Here is a 17535-nt window from a genome sequence, read left to right on the forward strand (position 1 = left end):
AGATACGTAGTTATGGTGACTCGGAGAGGAAATTCAATCCGGGTTTATTGCTAGATAACTGGTAACGTGCGTGGTGGAGGAGCAAGCAGTTCAAGGAAGCTATGTGAAAGTGGAGATTGGGAGAGCTACTCGGAGTACCGCTTTGCCCCACCGCTCGGATTGTGCCCCTCGCCCTGACTCACGAGATTGCCCGCGTCCCTCGCTTTGCCCTAGAACAACCTGTGAACGTTCCCTTTCCATTTAGTTGGTACTCCATATTCCTCTTGCCTATTGTATACTGACTGACTTACATATTTAAGGCAATGTCATTGACCGAGTCAGCTGCCGTCGATGTGGCTCGCAGTGCATCGCTCGCCTCTCGCCGACTTGCGATTCTTCCCAATGCAGCCCGGAATGAAGCCCTAACAGCTCTCCATGAAGCTTTGGATCGGAATCGAGATTATATCCTTGGAGCAAATGCCAAAGATGTCGAGGCAGCCATCCATGCCGTTAATGATGGTAAACTCAATCACAGTGTCCTGAAACGCTTGGATTTGGCCCGACCAGGAAAATATGACGATATGCTCCAAGGAATCTTGAGCGTACGGGATTTAGAAGATCCTGGTGAGTCTACAATTTGCCCAACCTTGTTTTGTTTCAGAGTTTTTCTTCTTCTTCTTTGATGAGCACTCGCTTCATCGTGGTGTCAGGATATGGCTAACCCCTCGGCGTTGTGGTTACAGTGGGCAAAATCACGCTCCGAACCTTGTTGGATGAGGGACTGACTATGGAGAGAGTCAGCTGCCCCATTGGAGTGTTATTGATAATATTCGAGGCCCGTCCTGAGGTAATTGCAAACATTGCGGCTTTGGCCATAAAGTCAGGCAATGCCGCAATCTTGAAAGGTAAACCAACCTCAACCGCCTCGAAGAAGTGTGGCCGGCATTGTTAACAAATACCGAACAGGCGGCAAGGAGTCCTTGGAGTCATTTGTAGCGATTGCAAATGTTGTCTCAGAGGCTATTGCTAGTTCGTCAGTGCCAGTTTCGTCAATTCAACTTGTCAAGACACGCGACGCCGTTTCGTCTCTGCTTGCCCAAGATTCGCTCATTGACCTTGTGATTCCGCGAGGATCAAATGACCTGGTCAAATTCGTGAAGGACAACACAAAGATTCCCGTCCTTGGACATGCTGATGGCCTTTGCTCTGCGTACGTACATTTGGACGCTAATCCGCATACGGCAGTCAAGGTCATTGTGGATTCAAAAACAGACTATCCGGCGGCTTGTAATGCCTTGGAAACACTTTTAATCCACGAAGACATTTTGGACACAATCTTTCCCGCTATTGCAACTGCTCTTATTGACAAGGGGGTTTCTCTCCGCTGCGATGAGGCTTCAAGAAGTGCATTGTTGAAATCTTTGTCTCCCACTCAAACAGCCCAAGTGCAACCCAGTACAAATACCGACTATGAAACAGAGTTCTTAGACTTGGTGTTGGCTGTCAAGACCGTTCCTTCTGCTGGGTCTTGGACCTCTGCCGTTGAAGCTGCTATCGCCCACATAAATGAGCATTCATCCAAGCATACTGATATCATCTTGACCGAATCTCGAGAACTGGCAAATATGTTCATGGGTGGCATCGATAGTGCTGGAGTTTACTGGAACGCATCCTCTCGATTCGCCGATGGAATGCGCTACGGTTTTGGAACAGAGGTGGGGATTAGTACCAACAAGATCCATTCTCGAGGTCCAGTCGGTCTCGAGGGATTGACTATATACAAGTATTTGATTCGAGGCGATGGGCATGTAGCTGGGGACTATCATGATGGCGTTGGAGGGAAGAAATATGCCCATACCCCCTTACCCTTCTAGTGTTTCTCTCCAACCGTCTTTTCTTCATTCTTTTTTTCCATCTACAAAAAAAAAGTTTACTACATAGAATCAATTAAAAAGCCAAGAATCCAACGAATTTTTTTGTTTCTTTTAAACATTTCGCAAGTCGTGAGAAAAGATGAGGACTAAGCCGGATGCATTTTTCTTTAGCGCCCCTTTCCATTCGTAAATTTCTGATCTCGCCACTCAACCAAAGATATCCTGCCTTTCTAGGTACATTGACTTTGGTGCTTCCGGCCAGCTTTGGCGAGTTTTCCAGACACTTGGTGATCACCACGAGTGGAGATTCACCGTAAGACAAACGAACTCTCCAACCGAGGTCTACATCACCACTTTCACAAGGCCTCCTTAGACCTTGAAACCCTTGGAGCGTCTGCGACCACGAGCGCGCTCGAACTTTCGGCCCTTGCTGGCGACGTAGGGCTTCTATAGAATAAAGGCATTGTTAGTATTCTGTATCTTCTTGTAATCTGTTTTTACTCCGTCTTCGTGCACTTTTTTCTTTCTGGTTTCTCTTCCTTTCCCGCTTCTCTCCGGGTAAAAACTTCATCCGAGGGAAAACGATGTCGAATATTCATGACGCACCTTGTGGGAGTGGGGACCGAAGCCGAAGTGCTTCACAGCCTCGCGGGAGTTCTTAGGACCACGCAGAAGCAGAGTGTTGGCACCGGTAGGAGCGCGAAGAGCAAGCTGATCCAGGGTCAGGGTCTCACCACCGGCCTTCTCAATGCGGGCACGGGCAGTAGCGGTGAAACGCAGAGCAGCGACCGAGAGCTTGGGGACAGTCAGGAGGCGGTTGTCATCGGTGACGGTACCGATCACGACGACGGTCTTGCCCTTCTGGGTCTCGTTGACGTTCGAAACGATGCGCGAGATGGAGACAGGGGGGCGGTTGATGCGCGACATGAAAAGACGACGGAGGACAGTCTTGTTGAAGTTGGACTCGGTACGGCCTATCGGAAATCCCCGAATCAGTTTTCCTGGATCTAACACGAATTGCCTTCACAAATGCGGAGTTGCAAACGAAAAAAACGATGTTTCGACGGGGGTTCATACGAGCGAGGAAGCGGTAGAGCTTCACGAGAACCTGCAAATAGACGTTCTCACTCTTGGGAGCCTTGCGGTGGCTGTTGCGCACATGGTGCCGGTCCAAGTCGATACCTAGAAATTTGCAAGTCTCGTCAGTACTCTGAGAATAATTTCAGATAAAGCACAGGGTTGAAATGAAGCGCCGGAAAATTGGCGAGTACAGATCAAAAAGGGCCCTGCAATCAATCTACATACCCATGGCTGCTGGTATGAATTGAACACCTGGAAGTTAGCTTGCTGTCGCACCCGTTTGGAAAATGCAAGAGGTTTTTGGTCTTGGACTTTCGGCTGCACCGGTGTGTGTGGGTTGAGCCCTACGCTAGACCACATTGGGTAACTGAACGAGTCACGTGGGATCCATGCTAACCCAAGATTAGGTAATCCAGTTAGAATTGATCGATCACCTGATTGCGGTGCTCCACACCTGATGGGGCTCTGTAGCCAGATCCGCCTCTGCACGGAGTGGGTGGACAAGATCTAAAAGCCTAGAAACACGGGCTTTCATAATCACTAATAGCAACTGAATCATATGTATGCTTTTATGTTCATTTCATTTTTCATTTTAGTTATTTTATCTTGGTGAAATTTCGTAATGCCTGAATTACTAGGATCTAGAGATGGAGGGGGAAAAGTACAAAGAAGAAAAGGGAACCGGGGTGGGGGGGGGCTTATATACAAGAGATCCTCTCGAGAACCACACGTGACCATCTATCACCCTGCAAAAGAAGACAAAGGAGGACGGTTATATCAAAGTAACAAATAACAGGGAAAGGAAAAAGAGGAGGAACCACGAGAAGAATCTAGATGTGCCGCTACTAATCTCTATCATCCATACCGACCAGGAAATCCCGTGTCAACTCGAAACTGAGCCAGCTGCTGGCCATGCTGGGTGCAACCTTTAATAAGTTGGGTCCAATTCCTTTGAACAGCCCTCGTGCACCTTCCTCGGCCACGATGACTCGTACAGCATCCCAGATCGATTTATATTGGTATCCCATTCCGGTCATGGTGTTGATTTGAAAGCGTCGACGTAACACGTCACTATTTTCAATCAGCATTTCCTTTTCTATAAAACGGGAGTGGTCAAGGTAAAGTAGACTGACAAGGGGTATGTGCATGTTTGGGCTACTGCCCCAGAGATTGCACCTGCTAGCAGCTTTCGCCACGAACTTGGATTTTTTTCTCCATCTGGCGTCAAATAGGTTCGCACTGATTCATATGTCATGAAATTCAATCCAACCTAGGTGGATGTGTTAGTAATTGTGCTGATAGGACACACATCGCATGCAAAACGCAGAACTCACATAAGGCGCGACTCCAGCGACTGTAGGCACGATCCCACGATAAAGGGCAACGAAGCCCCCTTCCTGTTTGTATATAGACACCATTGTGCCAAACATGCCGGGTAATTTCTGTGCGGAGTCCCTGCTTCCAAGATCGGCGAATGAAGCGGATTGGATAGAAAGTCGTGTGCGTACAATGTCTAAGGGATATGTAAATGTAACAGATGTAATACCGGCCGCCGCGCCGCACATAAGACGACGAGCCGGTGTCATCTCCCCCTCGGGGGATTCAACAAACTATTGTTGATCAGTACCAAACATTTGAGTAATTGGGGTTCCCCGACTTGCTATGCAGGTACTCACTTTCTTATAAAAATTATAACTGCCAAATTGAACAGCAGAGTATGGAATAATGCGGATACAATTGGTCCCATTACCTCGCATAAATCCCCGCCAACCCTCCTCTCGGCCCATTTTCACCAACCCCTTCCAAATGGAGAGTTTATATTCTTCTCGCCCCACACTTTGAATCTGAAGCAGGATCTTTAAACGTTCGAGGGGCGATACAATGGTCCGAGAGACCGCGCCCGCCACTCCACCAGCCATAAATGCAGCAATAACTGGCTCGGCGAGGGTTCTTTTCGTTTGAGTCAGCATAGGCGATGGGTTGGGAATTGGTTCCTAGTGGGCAATGACAAATTTAGTGTGTTGGAACTTGACATCGGAGCTTGATTTGGAACTCACCTTGGTTGGCGTTGGATTTAAGGGCATCTCTCGCAATGCATTTTCATCTTGCCCGTCTTTTTGAGCCCCGTCTTGGTCATTAAGGCTCATTTTGGCAATATGCGCCTCGGCGGCTGTCGACTCACACAAGAGTGAAAAAAAAGATCAAGGCACTATATATGACCCAGCAATTTTGTTGTAAACTTGACCTGTTGGAGTCTTGAACCTGGTGTTATATAGGGAGTATACTCGGATGGGTGACGGTCAAATATGACGTTGATAGCGCGTCGCCAGTAAGGAGCCACGGGGAATCAAGAGCGTGTGGTAGCGGCTGGCTGGCCATGAAGTTTTTGCGAAATTCTCACTTGCTGATGCTTTACAGGTTCATTCTTGCGCAGACCCAACGGTTATATCTTATCCTTGATTTAATTCCTGCGCACACGGTCCCTTTCTCTCTATCTCTCTCTCTTTCTCTCTCTTTCTCCTCCTCTGTCTCTCTCCCTCTCCTTTTTCTATTGCTTTGGTGATATTCACTGGTGGTTGTAGAAAGGAAAGATGTGAAAAGAACGGTAAAGGGCGTCAAGGAGCAAGGCAATGGAGGTTTGAGATCCTAGGCTGAGGATGAAGTGGCCTTGTCGATGGCGATAATTGATGGCGAAAGGGGAAAGGTGAATTCGATCAGTTTCCTTCAAATCTCCGAGATTAATTGAAAGATCGTAATAGACTCTCAGGTAGTGTGTTTTTCCGAGGAAATGGCGAGGGTCAAGCTTCGATGGGGGAGGTTGGAAGAAGGTGAAATGCAAAACATCATCCCGATTGCCGACGTCTACGGTACCTCCCGAAGGTGCCACCCCCTAGGTATTACTAGCTATTAATAGGCTATATATATAGAAAATGAGGGTAAATGGGGGGGAGAGGGGGGTGGAGTGTGTAGTTTTTAATTCAAATGAATATTCTATAAAGTCCATGGACCAATTTATTAGGATAACTATTCTTTTGAACTGATAATATAGGCACATAGAAGCAGGTTTCTTCTATGAACAACCACTGGGTTCGTTTGCATCATTGAAAAAGAGCGATTCCTGCGTTCTTGGTCTTTCTCGTCCCCCCTTTCTACCAATTCTTCTCCTTCTCCCTTCCCTGCTAACCTTTGGGTTTCCTTTCTTCCTACATCATCAGCTCCTTGTCATATTGTTGTCATGTCACGATCAGGAACCACCCTTTATGTCACTGGCTTCGGCCATGGCACTCGAGCCCGCGATCTCGCCTACGAATTCGAACGGTATGTGACGCTCACACCCGCCGCCATCTATGCACGGTTTTCGATATCCCCTTCCCCCCTGCCCAACCGGTTACGACGATGATCCTTTGCAAATCATGGTTCTGGTTCTTTCCTCCTGTTTTCATAGCCAGCGATGTGCTTCCTCCTTAAAGCCGCTCCGCCAGCAATCGGTTTCTAGTCTTTACCCCAACAAATGAGCAAGAACGCCCCTTCAATCGTCATGCCTCTGATATGACCATTCTCGTATCTGAGTTCTCAAAACAAAACATTCGCTTACCAACATCATTAGCTATGGCCGCCTGGTTCGCTGTGATATTCCCGCGCCACGAACCCCTTCAAGTCGCCTGTGAGTTTCTTTCCACGCTGATGTACCATCTACATCTCTGACTCTAGAGCCCCTCCAAGATTTGCCTTTGTCGAATACGAAAGTCGTCGCGATGCCGATGATGCCTACCATGAAATGCACAACAAACGCATTGGCCGGGATGACCTGCTAAAGATCGAGGTAATGCCCCCTCCAATCCCTTCATTTGTCTTTCAGGATCGTGGTTCCTAGGCTCATATTTTCCACCAGTGGGCGCGTACCCCGCCCTCCGCATCTTGGAGATTCGATTCTGGCCGCGAGCCTGGCCGTGATTCTGGCCGTGATTCTGGTCGTGATTCTGGTCGCGACTCTGGCCGCGATCGTCGCCGCGAGCGTACACCTCCTCGTCGGGGTCGATCCCCTTCGCCTCGTCGCAGCCGCGGCGATTACTCTCCCAGACGCGATGACCGCTATGAGCGAGACCACGACCGTCACGACCGGGACTACGAACGCCGAGACCGCGACTACGATCGCCGGGAACGCGACGGTGATCGCCGAGACCGGGAGCGCTCGCGCGACCGCTCTCGTAGCCCTGATGACCGGGATCGCGATGCCAAAGATGACCGGGAGCGCCGCGATGAAGACCGCGAACCCCGTGAAGAAGATCGGGAGAATGTCCCGAATGGTGAAGACAGGAAAGGTGTGTATCTGTCATCCAATGTGGAGGATTTCGAAGACAGCAACTTATCTGGAACAGTACCCCTGGATCCCGTGCCTGCTGCTCATGATGAGCTTGATACTGCTGAGTAGATCGACTCAGTGCCATGCTACACCGAACCCTATCCATCTTCTCCATCATCGGGTAACCTGCCGTATCCATTATATTTCGCGCGAGAATAGGTGACTGATTAATGGATGGGACCTTCGAAGGTTGGCCTGTCTATGAACGTTCCTCGGCTCTGCCCCCAATATTGCACTAGCCGAGGTATCTCCCCATTCTTTTCTGATTTATTCTTCAAAGTTCAGTTTTGCGGGTGTTATCTTTTTCTTTTCGCCCCTGTTTCTTACATGGTGGAGGGTATCCATGACGGCTTCGTCCCCTTGTTTGAATTTTTTATCTTTCATATGGTTGTTGGTATTTATCCTGGTCTGCAGCTCGGAGTCCATCGAAACGAACATCGGAGCGATCCCATATTGAGTCCTCGCCCATCTCTCTACCCCCTCTCTCCCTCGTCCTAGCGTTTTCCTCGATAAATGCCGCCCGCCTTTACCGTTTCGCAAATTTAATTCCAAAGTGGCTTTCATCTTCCACACCCCGCCATGTTCGATCGGTCGGAACCCCCGGGCAGTGCTTTCGAATCAAATCGCCCCTGTAGAGTCGTATATTTGCAAGCTTTCCCCCACCCCCCGCCAAAAAGCCCAAAGATTGCTTGGGTATTTGTCATTGACCCACACAGCACAGCATTTCTTGTAGTCACATTGGCAAGAATAGATTTCTCGCATGATTTTCCTTCCGGTAGGGCTGTAGCTCTAGCGCTTGCGCTTTCTTTCACCAAGCTCTATGAATTTGGGCTATTCTAGTTGCTAGCGAGCTGAGACAACGACGGTATAATCCATGCTACATGTTTATTTACCACCATTTCAGTGTCATCTTGTCTTGATATATCTCCACTCTAAATAGCACGGTCAAATGCAGTCATTGAAATGCAATCGTGCCATGACGTAAAACCCCCCTCCCAAAAATGCGGGGACCGACTTCATTCAGTTGATACATGCAAACACCACCCATGACTTGCATCATGGAACCTTCAACGCGAAAAGGTATCAGTATCGCTATCGATGTATGTCTATATAATTATTACACGGTCTCCTGTTTTCCCTACCCGAGTTGTTTCTTTGTATGATCTGTGAAACTGACCCCCGCATAGAGAGGCGGCACCTTCACCGATTGTGTAGGAAACCCGGGAACTGGTCGTCTGGAGGATGATATTGTAATCAAACTTCTGTCTGAAGATCCTAGCAACTATCAAGATGCACCTCTGGAAGGTATCCGGCGGATCCTCTCCAAGTTTTCGGGCCATGACATACCCCGGCTGGAGCCTATCGACACTTCGTTGATACAGAGTATTCGAATGGGTACAACCGTCGCCACGAATGCTTTACTTGAGCGTAAAGGAGAAAGAATCGCCTTGATCGTCACTAAAGGGTTCCGAGATTGCCTTCAGATTGGGAATCAATCTCGTCCCCGCATTTTTGATCTTTCTATACAACGTCCTGAAGTACTCTACGAAGAGGTCGTGGAAGTTGACGAGCGTGTCACTCTTGAAGACTATGCAGAAGATCCATTGCGTAATATCACGGCTACACCACCGCTTGATATCACTGCGCATGATGCTGAGGTTGCTCGCGGCTTATCTTCTGAGGCAGTTAGGATTCTGAAACGACCATCCGAGGCTGCGGTAAAATCACAACTACAGGGCTTGTTTGATAGAGGTTTTCGTAGCATTGCTGTATGTCTCATGCATGGCTATACATACCCCGCTCACGAGGCTCTAGTAGGACGTCTCGCCACTGCAATTGGCTTTCATCATGTCAGCCTAAGTCATCAGCTTATGCCCATGATAAAGTTAGTTCCACGGGCGACTTCAGCTTGCGCAGATGCGTATTTGACCCCTACGATCAGGAATTATATTTCAGGGTTTCAGGCTGGATTCAAAGGGAGTATTGGGAATGAAAGTGTCAAGGGGCAGAGTGACGACCGAGGTGCCCGTTGCGAATTCATGCAATCCGATGGCGGATTGGTCGATGTAGACCGGTTCTCTGGATTGCGAGCGATTCTATCGGGTCCTGCAGGTGGAGTTGTGGGTTATGCGTTGACATCCTACGATCCTGTCACCAAAATCCCTGTTATTGGGTTCGATATGGGAGGAACCAGTACAGATGTCAGCCGATACGGAGCGGGTCGATATGAACATGTGTTTGAAACAACTACAGCTGGAGTGACCATCCAGTCACCTCAGCTTGATATTAATACAGTGGCAGCTGGTGGTGGTTCTCAGCTATTTTATCGCAATGGCCTCTTCGTTGTAGGTCCGGAATCTGCAGGGGCACATCCTGGTCCAGCATGCTATCGCAAGAATGGCCCCTTAACGGTGACGGATGCCAATCTATTTCTCGGTAGACTGGTCCCCGAATTTTTCCCTAAGATTTTTGGTCCAAATGAAAACGAGGGATTAGATGAACGAAAAACTCAAAGTCTGTTCGAGCAGCTTACACAAAAAGTCAATGAAGACGCGGCAAATACTGGACAGAACAGAAGAATGACCGCAGAAGAGGTCGCGTTTGGATTCATTAAGGTTGCCAACGAAACGATGACTCGGCCTATCCGATCTTTGACAGAAGCTAAAGGCCATGATACTTCTAAGCATAGACTGGCCACCTTTGGGGGTGCCGGTGGTCAACACGCCGTTGCAATTGGAGAGAGTCTTGGGATCAGACAGATCCTGATACATCGCTACTCCTCTGTTCTTTCTGCCTACGGGATGGCTCTGGCAGATGTCGTTGAGGAAAACCAAGAGCCGGAGTCCCAAACGTGGAGCGATGATCCAATACTCCGGCAAGAACTTGCAGAGAAGATGGCACAGTTAAAGGCGAAGTCAACTCAAAGGCTGCGAGGGCAAGGCTTTGATGAATACTCGATTGTGTTTGAAGAATATCTCAATATGCGATACCATGGCACAGAATCGGCTCTGATGATCCTGAAACCCAGCAAAGAGGAGTCTGATCTGCTTTTTGAAAGAGATGAATGGGCCTTTGGGAAGGCCTTTGTCCAACAACATGAACAAGAATTCGGGTTTACCTTGCCAGATAGAGATATCATTGTAGACGATGTACGCATTAGGGGTATTGGGAAGAGGTTCAAGATGTCTGAGAAGACTGTGGATCAGCAGCTATCAGAAGCCAAGCCTCGCAACGTGAAACACCAGGAGTATCGAAAGTCACTTGTTTATTTTGAAGGTGGACGGCTAGAGACTCCTATTTATAGACTGGACGATTTACAGATCAATGACCAAATCAACGGGCCGGGGATTATTGTCGACGATACACAGACCATTGTTCTGACCCCTGGAAGCTCAGCGCTTCTTACCAAGACCCATGTTGTCATCAACATCGGCAAATCAGATCCCAATGTCGACCCTCCTGAAATCAGTACCGATACCGTGGATCCTATCTTGCTAAGTGTTTTCTCTCATCGGTTTATGGCTATTGCGGAGCAGATGGGGCGAGCTTTACAAAAAACGAGTGTCAGTACTAATGTCAAGGAGCGGCTTGACTACTCTTGCGCGTTGTTTGATGCAGAAGGTGGTCTAGTTGCGAATGCACCGCATCTTCCTGTGCATTTAGGAAGCATGTCAACCTGTGTTCGCATTCAAGCTCAAATATGGCAGGGTAAACTAAAGCCGGGGGATGTAATTGTATCAAACCATCCAGAGTTTGGTGGCACTCATCTTCCGGATATCACGGTCATTCAGCCCGCTTTTAGCGACGGCAAAATCCTCTTTTACGTTGCCTCTAGGGCCCATCATGGTAAGACACAGCATTTATTGGCAGCATATTGAGGTGATTGTGAACCTATGGCCTCTTTGATTCGGAGGGGCAGAAAAGCGTCAAGGAGTGTTATCTTCTGAGAATATAACTAACCAGTTCTCATCTAGCCGATATAGGTGGAATTCTACCTGGGTCGATGCCACCTCACTCCAAAGAGCTCTATCAAGAAGGGGCAGCAATAAAGAGTGAGAAGCTAGTATCCGAGGGCGTGTTTAACGACGAGTGCATCACGGAGCTGCTGTACCACGAACCAGCACGGTATCCTGACTGCAGTGGAACTCGGTGCCTAGCAGACAATCTCAACGATCTCAAGGCCCAGATCGCATCCAACAAAAAGGGAATTGGTCTGATCAAGACTCTCATTGAAGAATATGGAGAAGATGTGGTCTCGTTTTATATGCGCCAAATTCAAGAAAATGCCGAGCTTAGTGTACGCAGTTTGCTCAAAGAAGTCAGCGACAAATTTACTGGGAAGAACCTGAAAGCTATTGATTATATGGATGATGGAACCCCCATTCAATTAGAGATTTCGATTGACCGAGAGAACGGCGAGGCAATTTTTGACTTCAATGGAACAGGGCCCGAAGTTTATGGTGTGTTATACCTCCGATTTTATTGCTAATGAAATTTTCTCTCTCTAACTGAACCAGCCAATATCAATGCCCCAGAAGCCGTTACATTTTCGGCAATCATATATTGCCTCCGGTGTCTCATTTCTGCTGATATCCCCTTAAACCAGGGTTGTCTAAAGCCAATTGACGTCCGTATACCTCCACAAAGCCTGCTGTCTCCATCGGGATCTGCTGCAGTTGTAGGAGGCAATGTTCTTACGGTATGATCTCCCTCTATATTCACTATAATGCTGCTTGACAGATCGCTGAGTTGATTTATCAAGAGTCAACGAGTTACCGATGTGATCCTGAAATGCTTCCAAGTGTGCGCCGCATCCCAGGGGGACACTAATAACTTGACATTTGGGATGGGTGGTAATAGAGCCGGTAAAGTGGAAAAGAAAGGATTTGGCTACTATGAAACCATCGCTGGCGGAAGTGGTGCAGGGCCGACCTGGGAGGGCACATCGGGAGTGCATACTCACATGACCAACACGCGTATCACTGATGCTGAAGTTTTCGAGCGGCGATACCCTGTCATACTGAGGGAGTTTAGCCTACGTACGAACTCGGGTGGTGCCGGGCAACACCGTGGAGGAGATGGAGTTATTCGAGATATTGAGTTTCGAATTCCAGTACAGGTGTCTATACTTTCTGAACGCAGAGTCTATCATCCCTATGGATTGGAGGGGGGCGAAGATGCCAAATGCGGCCAGAATCTTTGGGTGCGTCGTGTACATGGGTCGAACGCCAATTGGGAAGAACGCATTTTAAACCTGGGCGGGAAGAATTCCGTTCAAATGCAGCCTGGGGAACGTATCATCATCAAAACCCCCGGAGGCGGAGGATGGGGTCGAGCTGGGGACCAACATCAACTTCTTCGTGAACGAGATGCTCGACATACATGGCGCGGAGGCTCCATTGCCACTCGAGAAGCAACGCAAGAAGCAAGCATGTGAAATGAGCCGCTGGCCCCCATTTGATATGGAAAGGGTCCTACGAAGAGGGAAGAGGGAAGAGGGAAGAGGGAAGCGCACAGACTGCCTAAATTAATGGAACCCAACTAGATCAGTTGACGGTTATTCTCCTCCAGTTGACCTCATATAGCTCAAGGAAAGTGGGTGACCTACTTGTTCCGTATGTTAAAAATGTTTTTGAAGAAATGATGTTCTATGAACCGATCCCTCTTTCCCTTATTGAACAAGCCTACAGTATAGCAGATCATGGCCCCAAGTTTTTCTCAAAATAAAATCATGCATGATAAAATATGCAATTCTCTACAATAATTGATTGTGGAAATCAGACTCTCGGCTGAAACAGGTAATAAGCAGATGGGTTCATGCCATTAGTAGTTGCGCTGATTGTGGCATAATATTGGAAAGCTCTTGTACAATACTTTCATTTGAGCAGATGTTGCAAATCATGCTTCGCTCTCGTCCTCTTCACTGGTAGCCTCGATGTTCTGTTTAGAAGGACTAGCAGCCTTGTTGGATTTGCTGCGAGTTGCACCAACATCATCGTCACCATCGTCATCAGATTGAGGTCCATCTGCGGAATAGACAGGTCTCGGTACCGACTCGCCCTGTTCCTTGAGAACCTCCTCAATGTCGGGGAGTATTTTGAGAAAAGCAGCGAATTGAGCTACTGGCATAGAAATTCCCTGATGAAAGTAGTCCCCATGATATGAGTGACCGAGTATGTAAAAAATAATAATTGGTTTCCCCTCGAGCTTCGAAGGAAAATGAAGTATTCCAGGGGACACATACCTTTTTTCCTGGGAGCTCTTGCCCATCTTTCTCATAGTATTCACGAAGATTGACCATATTCTTGCCACGAAATGAAGAGACAGTTACGCGGCGCATCTTGGATATTTCCCAGTACTTGTCTCCATTCGCATCCACTTTCGGGGTGCTCTCACCGGCATTGACTTTGGCTTTCTTAGGTTGAACTTGAACATCAGTCTCAGCATCTTGCGTATTCGACGACCGCTTCCGAGAGGCCATGATGGAAATAGTGATGTAAAGGAGGGTGAGCAGCTGGTGGCAGAGCGTGTGACGTCGCGAGTCGCGTTAATGCTCATGATAACGCGTCAAGTCACATGGAGATAAGATCTTTCCTTGTTTGGTAAATTGAATTTGGCGGTTTAAAACATTAAAGGTATATCATTTCTGTAAGAGACACGAGTAAATTCTGAAAGAAACGGTTATTTTGCGTCTTGAATGTATTATATGCCAAAGTGACTCTTATATCATTTCTTCATGTATTGCGTTTATTACAGTGAGTTTGGTTGAATCGGAACAGCAGATCCGGTGCTCGACCCTATCCACACACCCGAGCAGAATATGCTGCCAAGAACTTTCACTATATGATATCTATATTAATTCTGGCACTATCACAGCGCCAGTACACGCAAGCCTTGTAAAAGAACAGAGAAAACGAATCCCTGGGCCACGCTTTGGACCTGGAGACTGTCGAAAATTTTCTCCAGGGCCTCCCGACTAGCAGCAGCACCCATGACACTGGTAAGTGCCTGTGGGATTCCTCGCTGCACAAATAGTCGACGTGCTTTGATCCGTAGTTGCTCTTTTTCCTCCTCTGTAGCTGGCGGGGGCCAGGCGAGTAGCTCTGCTTCTGTTGGCAGGGCATTTTCACGGAGCTTCTTCAAGTATTCACTGAGCGCATCATCTGATGTATGGCTTTCAATCATGGATTCTTGTAGAAGAGTTCGGATTGTCTCAAGTGTTGGACTCGCCGGGCGCAAAATGTACGACTTGGCCGCATTCAGCAGCGTGCGGCGGATATTCCATGCTGAAGATAGTGTGTATAACTCGTTGATTACCGCAAAGATCAACTCAACTGCAATTTGAGTCTCGTCTGCAGTAATGGGTTGCTGCTGCCGGCGTATACTCTGTGGGGTAGAATCAAAGTCATTGCTAGGCCTCGTATCGCTAGGAAGTGGCGGGGATGTTCGCCCAGTAAACCATTTATCTTGCATTCTCGCCGGCCCAATGCTAGACTCCGTGGATTGCCGACTCTCGGACTGTACAAGCGTTGACTCCGAGAACCCTGTGTCTTGGCCATTTCCAGCCTCACCTACTGAAGACTTATGTGTTTCGACTCGGGAGGATTCCGTTGCGGAGGCGGCTGGCGAAGTTATTGATCGAGACGCGCTCCCATCGCCATTTTGAAGAGCAGATAGGTGATCATAACTCTCTAGAGCACTCGGCTTCCCCGCAGAACCAAAAGAGGCCGGAACTTCATATTCAGACTTTGAGGCAATCTGTTGGTCTTCAGACCGTTGGTCGAGAGTATTGGTCGGCTTTCGACTATGGCCAGAACCTCCAAAGACCCCTGTCACGCCATCAAAAACTGCTCTGCCACCCCCAGCTACCCCCTTCGGAGCATTCGTTAATGCGCCCAATACCCCTTTGCCCACATTTTCGAAGGCGCTTTGGCTTGGGAAAGAAAACCCAGATTTTGTGGTCACATCAACTTCGTTGGAACCGCGCTCTTTTTCAAGAAACTGGCGCATACGGTTAGTTTCTGCAAGGGACTCATGCTTTACTGCCTCTTGTAGATAACGCTCCAATTCACGAGCAAGCTCATGTCTGGTTTTGCCCTTCCAAGCAGGCAGAGTAGGAAACTGCTCAGAGAAGCTTTGGATTCGATTTAATCTTGCCACCGTCTCTAGCATTTCATGCACAGATTGGAAGTCGGTATATTTCCGGAATACCATCCATCCCGTTGAGCGTGTTGAAGTTGGTTCAACTTGTAGTAGGTAATCCCAAGTTGGCTTCGATTTGACGGTGCCCTTTTCGCTTCCTGCTGCATCGTCATCAACCATGACCTGGGCTCCATGGAGGCTAACCGGTGACACGGAAACTTCTCGATGCGAAGGTGCCATTGGCCTTTGTGGTTCTGGGGATATTGCGCCCACTCCAACATCACCCCGCTGGTCCTCTGGCATCCATTTTGATGGGAGTTCCGCTTTATTATTGGGATCAGAACTTGATGTATCCGTGTTCTGGCGACACTGAGGTTGCGACTCGGGAACTGTGTTTTCCACATCCTGGGAGGCAATTAAGGCGCTGAGACGCTTGGCTTCCCTAAGAGCTTTTTCTGTTGCCTCATCTACCTGCCCCGTTCGGCGTTCAGCGGGTTGAGCCAGAGTTTGACCGGTTGCAGATTCAGATGGTACATTCTTGGGCTCATTTGGGACTTTGCCAGCACTGACGCCTTGGTTTCGTGCGCCCTCGACGCCAGCGTCGATTGCATGCATAATCTCGGATTCACCATCTTGGAGAAGATAGATTATCCATTCGTTTATGAATTCGGGACGAGATAGGCTGATCACGGTGGACTCTAGCACAACTCTCGCGAAAACTTCCCGAAGAAAATCTCGGGCAGGAGAGCAGCGATATGTTTTGGAATCAAGATAGTTGGATAAGATATCATCAGCAATCATGTTAAGCTTTTTCCTTTGCTGTTCTTTGGAAAGCACGTTGGCAAGGCTGCTATCCGGTGCATTCTCAAGATATCTCTCCACGATCGATGAGGTTTCCGTTGATGCTGACCCCGCAGTAGCAAATGCTGCGGCAAGCTCGTTCAAGAAGACAATGATTATAGAAGATGAGTTGGTAAGGAACTGTAAGAATGTTTCCTCCGTTCGTTTGCGTGACAGATGCGATGAAATGGTTGTCACAAAATGGGTTAATGTTCTTCGACAGGATTCTGGAAAGACTGCTTCCTCTGGTAGAATCGGCTCATACCAATATCTTTTCATCGGTTAGCCACATTGCTCTTTCGTTCATGAAGAGGGGGGCAGGGGGTCGGGAATTTGGCCGCCTTACTTCACATAGTCATTGATTACAGCATCCGTGAACGACCTCAACGCAGCAGCAGTCAGAGGCTGGAAAGAGGAAAATTCAAGGTCGGACAAGGTCAGATCCTCTGGAGCAGCAACCAGGTTGCCGTTGTTGCCGTCGTTGTCTGTGGCGGAGGGCTGGTGAAGAGACCAGTCTAACAATCGTTTGGAGACCTCAAGGGCTAGCTTCGGTCGCCGTGTGGATATTGGTAAACCATCGTCGCCATTGTTGGCCGAGGTGGGACCCTCCCACGATGCATGAAGAATGACGCCCAATGCGGCCCCAATCAATATAAGCCCAACTCGTCCTAAGATGACATAGGTGCCAATGAAAAGGAGGGATAGTACACCGAGCAGCCTTTCGTTGCTGGCGTGTGATAGAAATTCCAGTGACGAGTCAAGACACTCTTTCAAAATGCTTGTATGATATATAGATTCAGGGGACGCCGTGTCGGGTTGTGGAAGTTGAGGAGAGCGCGTCAGGTCCGACGGCGCCGGGGCGGGTTTGGATGCGGCCACATCATCGCTGGAGGAAACCATAGCGATTCTGAATGAGATATGTTAGTTAAGATATGGATTCAAGTAGCATCAAATTTGGGTCCTACCTCCATTACCCTCTGATGGGAGGGGACGTATAAAGTGTATTGAATGAGAGAAGAAATGCCAAGAGAGTGTAATGAATGATTCCAGGAGATTACGAGCTACGCATGTATGGTCGGTGCGGAGCCTTGGCCGATAAAGGATAAGGGGTCCCCGCATATATCAATGGCCACATACATATTACAGTTAATAGCCCTGGAGTGTTCATGTGAATATTTGAAGTATTGAAGTATTCAAGTATTAAGTCTTGTATTATTCGTGTATCCATTCATCATTGTCTCGGGAGGTCAATTGGAA

At 48.2% G+C, this 17535-nt stretch overlaps 7 protein-coding genes across 7 annotated transcripts; 3 read left to right on the forward strand and 4 right to left on the reverse strand.

Moving 5' to 3' along the window:
- Positions 1 to 302: 302 nt before the first annotated feature.
- Positions 303 to 1853, forward strand: N7478_002595 (glutamate-5-semialdehyde dehydrogenase; the record flags this gene model as incomplete). The annotated part of the gene is made up of 3 exons (XM_056918809.1): positions 303 to 603; positions 723 to 826; positions 885 to 1853. The coding sequence occupies 3 exons, from the start codon at positions 303 to 305 to the stop codon at positions 1851 to 1853; spliced, it is 1374 nt and encodes a 457-aa protein (XP_056781967.1).
- A 369-nt stretch (positions 1854 to 2222) lies between these two features.
- Positions 2223 to 5080, reverse strand: N7478_002596 (putative mitochondrial carrier protein; the record flags this gene model as incomplete). Its single annotated transcript, XM_056918810.1, has 9 exons — positions 2223 to 2300; positions 2460 to 2827; positions 2931 to 3063; positions 3159 to 3325; positions 3799 to 4004; positions 4067 to 4203; positions 4268 to 4543; positions 4610 to 4927; positions 4991 to 5080. The coding sequence occupies 9 exons, from the start codon at positions 5078 to 5080 to the stop codon at positions 2223 to 2225; spliced, it is 1773 nt and encodes a 590-aa protein (XP_056781968.1).
- A 1088-nt stretch (positions 5081 to 6168) lies between these two features.
- Positions 6169 to 7365, forward strand: N7478_002597 (RNA-binding protein; the record flags this gene model as incomplete). The annotated part of the gene is made up of 4 exons (XM_056918811.1): positions 6169 to 6251; positions 6541 to 6597; positions 6657 to 6756; positions 6808 to 7365. The coding sequence occupies 4 exons, from the start codon at positions 6169 to 6171 to the stop codon at positions 7363 to 7365; spliced, it is 798 nt and encodes a 265-aa protein (XP_056781969.1).
- A 989-nt stretch (positions 7366 to 8354) lies between these two features.
- N7478_002598 (uncharacterized protein) lies at positions 8355 to 12733 on the forward strand (the record flags this gene model as incomplete). Its single annotated transcript, XM_056918812.1, has 5 exons — positions 8355 to 8396; positions 8484 to 11142; positions 11271 to 11756; positions 11814 to 11995; positions 12059 to 12733. The coding sequence occupies 5 exons, from the start codon at positions 8355 to 8357 to the stop codon at positions 12731 to 12733; spliced, it is 4044 nt and encodes a 1347-aa protein (XP_056781970.1).
- A 461-nt stretch (positions 12734 to 13194) lies between these two features.
- N7478_002599 (transcriptional coactivator p15/PC4 family protein) lies at positions 13195 to 13777 on the reverse strand (the record flags this gene model as incomplete). Its single annotated transcript, XM_056918813.1, has 2 exons — positions 13195 to 13434; positions 13541 to 13777. The coding sequence occupies 2 exons, from the start codon at positions 13775 to 13777 to the stop codon at positions 13195 to 13197; spliced, it is 477 nt and encodes a 158-aa protein (XP_056781971.1).
- Positions 13778 to 14166: 389 nt separating this feature from the next.
- On the reverse strand, positions 14167 to 16557 carry N7478_002600 (PX domain-containing protein; the record flags this gene model as incomplete). The annotated part of the gene is made up of 1 exon (XM_056918814.1): positions 14167 to 16557. The coding sequence occupies one exon, from the start codon at positions 16555 to 16557 to the stop codon at positions 14167 to 14169; it is 2391 nt and encodes a 796-aa protein (XP_056781972.1).
- Positions 16558 to 16620: 63 nt separating this feature from the next.
- Positions 16621 to 17178, reverse strand: N7478_002601 (uncharacterized protein; the record flags this gene model as incomplete). Its single annotated transcript, XM_056918815.1, has 1 exon — positions 16621 to 17178. One exon carries the CDS (start codon positions 17176 to 17178, stop codon positions 16621 to 16623), a length of 558 nt encoding a protein of 185 aa, XP_056781973.1.
- Positions 17179 to 17535: the final 357 nt, after the last annotated feature.

The sequence above is a fragment of the Penicillium angulare genome (genome assembly GCF_028827245.1).
Source record: "Penicillium angulare strain IBT 27051 chromosome Unknown utg000003l_segment0_segment0, whole genome shotgun sequence".
Taxonomy (NCBI): Eukaryota; Fungi; Ascomycota; class Eurotiomycetes; order Eurotiales; family Aspergillaceae; genus Penicillium; species Penicillium angulare.